This window comes from Triticum aestivum, chromosome 4A (genome assembly GCF_018294505.1).
Source record: "Triticum aestivum cultivar Chinese Spring chromosome 4A, IWGSC CS RefSeq v2.1, whole genome shotgun sequence".
NCBI lineage: Eukaryota > Viridiplantae > Streptophyta > Magnoliopsida > Poales > Poaceae > Triticum > Triticum aestivum.
The window spans coordinates 36511121-36517980 of record NC_057803.1 but is presented as its reverse complement, the minus strand read 5'-3'; the positions used below and the strand labels follow the sequence as shown (position 1 = coordinate 36517980).

The window sequence follows — 6860 nt, the reverse complement described above, 5'->3', positions numbered from 1 at the left end:
CCGATGTACTCATCAAGCAACTCTCTCTTGAATCACACGAGGCCATTGTGACATCGGACTAGGTTGTTTTCACCTTACGTATTTTATTATTATTCCATGGCAACGCACGGGCATTCAGCTAGTAGGTCTAACAAGAATATAATCAAGCCATCCGAAGCCATCACTCACACCTACAAAATTCAATAATGTAGAGTGCTCTCACTTCTCATATTTAAAACTGGTGTCGTCACTGATTCATCCACATAACGCATCGGAACGCACAACCGGTGCAGTAGACCTAAAGCGTACATCGCATGCACACGTTTTACATGCCGCCATCATCATCAAACGCTAACCCATCTTCAGGAGAGAGATCTGCATCATCCTTGCCAGTCCGTCCATCCGTCAACGCCACCACGGCGTCCAACGGCGCCACCACCCCGTGCTCGTCCGTCCAGACGCGAATATTCTGAAAAGTCTGTCGTGCGTAGCACCTGCCGACTAGGCATGACACATCATAGCACTTGTCAGCCAGGCATGACTTGACATCTCCACCGAAAGCTCCGTGCAAGACGAAGACGCTCCACCTCCTGCCTCTGTCTTCCAGCTCTGCTCCACAAATGATGCTTCCAAGCGAGAAAACGACACCGCAGTACCGCCATCGTCCAATCTGAAAGCCAAAAGTGTATCGCAGTACCACAAACGATCCCCCGGAGCAATACGAGTGGGTAGACAGTAGTTACACGATGTTGCCTTCATCAAGGTAACAACGCAGAACGCCGTCATCGCCTGCCATTGGCTCGGGTTTCACCGAAAACTATGTCTTTCCGACTCACAGCCGGAACTAAGATGACGGATCTCGAGATCTGACCATCTAGCCTCTGGCCGACCACCTCCGACGAAGGAGTTGGCTACCATCGCCAGCGGCATCGGCCATATCAGATCTGACCGGAGACGCCGTGTCAACAAGGCCATACCCCCACGAAGCCGCCGGAGCAGCGCCGAACCGCCCGGAAAGACGAAGACCGAAGGGAGTTTTCTCGCGCCGCCGGGGCCATACAAGGGTATTAAAAGGGTTCGCTTCGTCTCCGCTTTTCACACACGCATCTCCACCTCCCGATCCCAGTGACGCCCACGCCCATTTTCGTCACCGGCATGTGCTCGCCATAGGCCACCGTCGGCTTCCCATCTTCCCTGGCGCCGCCCCCATTGGGAGCCTTTGGAGGCTATGAACGAGGTGCGCCGAGTTTTCGACCTCGACCTCGCCCAACCCGCTGGCGGCGGCCGCGGTACGCGACCTCTCCCCGATCAGGCCCCTTGTCCCGCCATCCCGGCCGCCAGCCGTCAGCGTCGCGCCATCGTCTTCACCTTGGTGCCGCCATCTCCTTCTTGCCTATCCTCGACTTCTACGCCCGGGGACTGCCCTGCCTACCTATCTCCACCAGCGAGCTCTGGGCGGCCTGTCCTAGACAAGAAATAGTGGATTTCCTTGCCGGCTCTAGCGACGAGCTGCGCGCGAGGATACACGGGAAAAAATTGTAGGAGGGAGGACCGTACAGTTCGGCATGGCCGGGTTCCGGCCGGTGCACTCGCCGCCGGCATTGCCTACCAGGCCATGTCACGCTGGCACTTCCCTGCCGGAGTGCCGGGCCTGGACGTCAAGGCGGAGAACGGCGTCCTCCATCTCGGATGGAAAGGGCGCATGGTGGCCGTCGCCTCCGCCTTTGATTAATCTGGTGAGTTCGACCATCATTGCCGTCACCAGATAAATGCTTATTAATTCTTCCATGTGTGTTCCACCTAGGGGGCCGTCCTCGGCCGAGCGCATAGCCGTCGCACGGAAGGGAGACGAGGCTACATCGTCCGGGAGAGAATAGGCTTGGCCGGGATGCCCACTTTTTGTTCGACGGAATGCCGGCCTCACCAACGCCATGCCGGGCGATCGACCGTTTACGCATCGCATCCTACTCCATCAGAATCCTCTAAAGCTGGTGAGGATTAGCATTGAAACCGATCATTTTCCCCTTGATCATTACTTGGAGAGTTGGTGTTTGATATGCTGTGCCAAGCTAGAACATACACTGGATATTTCAGGCTTGCATTCATAATTTCTTATGCTGATCAGTGATCACTTTGCTCTGCTTTTTCTTTAAAAAAGACCAATGCGGCTTATATGCTTCAGCACACTGTATACCGAAGTTATGACGTTATCCAAGCAACCCACTTTGAAGCAAGCCCGATCCTTTTCTCATTTCAGCAATCAAGTGATGGATTCAAAATTCTTTTTTTTACGGATTCGAAATTCTGATATGTACTAACTGTTTCTATGTGTTTGTAGCAACTTTTAAACAATGTCTTCACACATCAGCAATTTTGACTTGTAAGCACATGTTAATTCAGTTTGCAGAATGAAATCTTAAATGACATTGTGATTTGCTTACACAAACACAGCTATAGCAAATGAGATAGGGAGTGTAAGTGATCATTCAGAGTCAGTGACATCCGGTTAGTAACCTAATATAATAAAGAACATATTTCTGTTTCTGGTTCCTGACCATAAAGCCCACAAGTGAGAAATTGCTGTTTTGAACTCAGGACTATCTTTTTTCTCAGTAAGAAGTGTTTCTTTTTTTGCCCTTCTGCATGCTATGCAGCAACTGGATGCACCATCAGAGTGGCTGTGAGATTGTAAGGTTGAATCTGAATTTGGGGAATCTGTGTTCTAGCGCCATTAAACATCAGGTTGCTGGGCGTTCATTTAGGATACAAGATCAAACATTAGAATTCACGAACATCTTTCCGGCAAATACAAATCAAGTTGTGTATAGATGGGATGTCGCTTGCCTGCTTTGATGATTACTAAAGATTTGAGAGAGTATAAATGTAGTATGGGCATTTTCTTCTGTTATCTTTCTTGAGGTGTTATCACAACATGTTTTTTTTGGTGAATTATTGTTCTGTGAACTTAACAAATACGTGTTGTTACAGATGTGCATAGTGCTGAAGTAGATGCTGCATATGAGCATCACGCAATGGCTAACACCGCCACAATGAATGAAAGGTACAATTTCAGAAAAAGCAATATCTGAATTTTTAATTTTTCATTCACATTCTCGGTGGTTTTAGTGCTAATAATTCAGAATCAATGATAGGTTTATAAGGTGTTTGCTTAGAGCTTTGACTATTTTCTATGCTGATGTGTGACTCTCATCGAAAAAAATTGTATTCTTTGACATTTTTCTTTGGTTAATTGAGTTGATGTCAGTCAAATCTTAAGCAATGGATATCATTCATACTTTGAATTCCACTGTTTTCTATGAGAAAAAAACTGTTGTCAGATTATATGCTACTCTGTTGTTGTGTTACAGAACATGTCCTTTGGTCTTTGTTTGATCTAAATAACAGTTGCATTCATCTTCATCCATTTATAAGTATGCTTCATATACCACTTGTGACTTGTGTTACTGTCTACTGTCATATCAGGACATGAAAAGCTAATTCCTTCTCCCTTGTGTTCTCTTTTTTGTTAAAATTACTTAACACAAAAGAAAGAAAAATCAATCCTCCTTTGTACTAATCTTACTCTTTTCAATTTAACTAAATTGGTTGTTTATAGGAAAATGATGTGTCTACAGATAACTACTGCACAAAATTAACTCCATCTAATACCCATTTCTCCTGTGGAGAAATATCTGAGCATGCTTATCAGTGCAATATTGTGAGAAGGTATCATTTGCTGCATAATTTTCAGAGGACTCATCTGGCAATCTGTTGCCTTTTCAATTTCAACTACATGTCTGGTTTTACACTATCCATTTCGGACTTTTGTACCTAGCTATTGCTGTGACAAAAGACCTTTTCTCTAAAAATGTAAGCTGGGGCCAAATGTATTGCTTACAGTCAATTTTCTATCTATATTGCATTTTTCTATCTATGTTGCTGGGGCCAATTGTATTGCTTACACTATCCATTTCAGACTTCTGCACGTGTTCCTAATGTTTCCACCTCAGTTTTCTTCACAAATTTGATTGACCATAGAAAATAGTGCGTCCCCAGACCATATTTTTGGGGAGATTCCTTGGAACATTTTAGGAAGGCACAGATTAAAGAGGTAATTTTCATATAATCTTCAGCCGTAACTGGAAGCTTGCCAAAGCTGATTTACACATAAATAGATTGCAGAGTTTCCGCGTTGTGGAGTGGCACACTCAATAGCATAAGTTGAAGTATCCCACTAATCTGAAACTTTGTGACTATTGGGCAGAGGAGAAAGAAATGAAGGCATCGTTCTTTTAGTTCAATCACCTGAAACATTACCCCTTATCTGAAGCATAGATTAAAATCGCTGGCGAAATTACCGCTATAGCGGCTCAGAATCTTCCGTGCGATTTGCTTCCTTCCCAGAATCGCGGGAGATCGCGCCTTCCTTCCTATAATTTTGCTGCCAATTCCTAAACTCTTTTGCACACGATTTTAATAGCCTTCCTTCCTATATGATCTGAAGAGAGGAGGGGGGCCCTTATCTGAAGAGAGGAAGGGACATTCTATACCAGTAAGAGCATCTACAGCCGGACGCCTCAAACCCGCCTCATACGCCCGGGCGGGCCGCCCAATCACTGCATGGTCACGATATGGGGGCGCCCGGGCACACCCGCCACGTCGGACCCGGCCCACGCTGGCCCACCCGACCCCACATAAATTCCTCCCCATCCGCTCCTGGACCAAACCATAGCCACTTCACTCCCCTTCCCCACCCAAGCTTGTCTCCGGCTCCTTCCGGTCGTCTCCAAGATGGCGGGCAGCGGATACGAGTCCTTCACCTTCAGATCCGTTGACCACAAGCTCATCCCACGCGGCCCTGTGGAGGTGATGGCCGGCTGGCCGGCTTGCGCTTCGCCGCTCCCGGGAGGAGGCTCGTGTGAGGCAGCGCTCGGACTCCTTCCATCGGGAATCCATTGCGTACGCCCAAATGGCGCATGGATCCGGCGCTAGGCCAGCCGTAGCTTCCTCGCCGGAGGCCGTGCGGTTTGTCTGGCGTCCGAACGCACTGGCAGACGCGCAACCCCTCCGTTGGCGTGCCGAGCATGGGGACACACCATTTATATATGGCAAGATGATGGGTTAAACTAGATCCATATATTAAGTATCACATGTCCTTACAAAAACACCCTTTAACAAAAAAGAAAGAAATCACTTGATAGTATTGATGGTCATTAATTTGATGCAATATTTACTGAATTTTACCTTTTGAAGCCTAGCATTCGAGCGACGTCTCGAGCCTTGTCTCGAGCTTTATATGGTGGAGGAAGCCCACTCGAGCGACGCCTGGCATTGCTATGGTTCATTCTTTCTACTTTTGGCTTTCCTCCTGTCTGCTCATTCTTCATAGAAAGATCATCACAATTTTTCAACTTTCTCATCCTTTGCAATTGCATTCATCTCATCTAGGTTCTCTCCAATTCCCTCTTTAGAAATGTTGGAAGAGTTGAACCTCTAGATCCTCCTCTTCACCTCGAGCCTTTTCAGACTTTGGGCTAACCTCCTCTTCCTGCACCCATCCTCAATGCGAGCAGGGAGTGAACTTGTCCTCGTGAGTCTGAAAAGACCGGAGGTGAAGAGGGGAATCCAGAGGTTGTACTCTTCCAACATTTCTGTAGAGGAAACTGGAGAGAACCTATATGAGATGAATGCAACTGCAAAGGATGAGAAAGTAGAAAATTGTGATGATCTTTCTATGAAGAATGAACAGACGGTAGGAAAGCCAAAAGTAGAAAGAATGAACCATAGCAATGTCAAGCGTGGCTCAAGTGGGCTTCCTAGCGCCACCATCAAAGTCAATCATGTGTTGGTTCCACCACCTTTTCCGCGATCCTAGAAGCTGCTGCACAACCTATACTCTGCATCAAATCGTCCTCCATAGCTTGCATCTAACCGTCGAGGCAACCACAGGATCTGGAGAGAGGAACCCTTGCAAAGACCTTTTGTTGGACCCACAATCCGCGGCGAGGCCGTCACCACAGGACTGCCATCTCATCGGAGATAGCCCTACCCAGACACGTCGGCCAAGTGGTCGGATCTTGATCAAGGAAGACTAGTCTGTGGCGCCGCAGCATATCGTCTGCATCAAGTCATCCTCCATAGCTTGCATCTAACCGCCGAGGCAACCACAGGATCTGGAGAGAGGAACCCTCGCAAAGACCTTTCTGTGGACCCACAATTTGCGGCGAGGCCGCCACTGCAGGACTGCCATCTCATCGGAGATAGCCCTGCCCAGACCCGTCGGCCAAGGGGCCAACTGGTCGGATCTTGATCAAGGTAGACCAGTCTGTGGCGCCGTGGCCCGCCTAGCCGCAACAGCCACGTTAGATCCATCCGGGGCCTCCCCGTGACGACGACGAGTGCGAGGGAGTAGATGACGGCTCCGGAACCTTAGATCTGAGGAACAAGTTGGAGGCACCAAGGTCAGGCAGCACACGTCCTCGCCCGCCGTCGGACGACCGTCCGCTGTGGGGCTTAGACCGGCGGCCTCCGACGACGACGACGAGGGAGGGAGTAGCAGTGGTGAAGGCTAGGAGGAGCCTCCCCATGACGGCGACAAGTGCGAGCAGCCGTCGAAGGGTCAGCACACGCCGACCGAAGAGGAGATGGCGGCTTCGGGACCTTAGATCTGAGGAACGGGTTGAAGGCATCAAGGTGAGACAGTGCACGTACTTACCGCTGCCGGACGACCGTCTGCCGCGGGGCTTAGACCGGCGGTTTCCGACAACAACGGCGAGGAAGGGAGTAGCAGTGGTGAAGGCTAGGACGGGCCTCCCCATGACGGCGACAAGTGCGAGCAGTCGTCGAAGGGTCAGCACACGCCTACCGGAGAGGAGTTGCGG

General features: G+C 49.1%; 1 protein-coding gene across 1 annotated transcript; it reads left to right on the top strand.

The window, feature by feature from the left end:
• The first annotated feature begins 822 nt into the window (after positions 1 to 822).
• On the top strand, positions 823 to 3854 carry LOC123081698 (uncharacterized). The gene is made up of 4 exons (XM_044504245.1): positions 823 to 1715; positions 1784 to 1970; positions 2968 to 3040; positions 3596 to 3854. Exons 1-4 carry the CDS (start codon positions 1545 to 1547, stop codon positions 3633 to 3635), a joined length of 471 nt encoding a protein of 156 aa, XP_044360180.1. The 5' UTR covers positions 823 to 1544; the 3' UTR covers positions 3636 to 3854.
• Positions 3855 to 6860: the final 3006 nt, after the last annotated feature.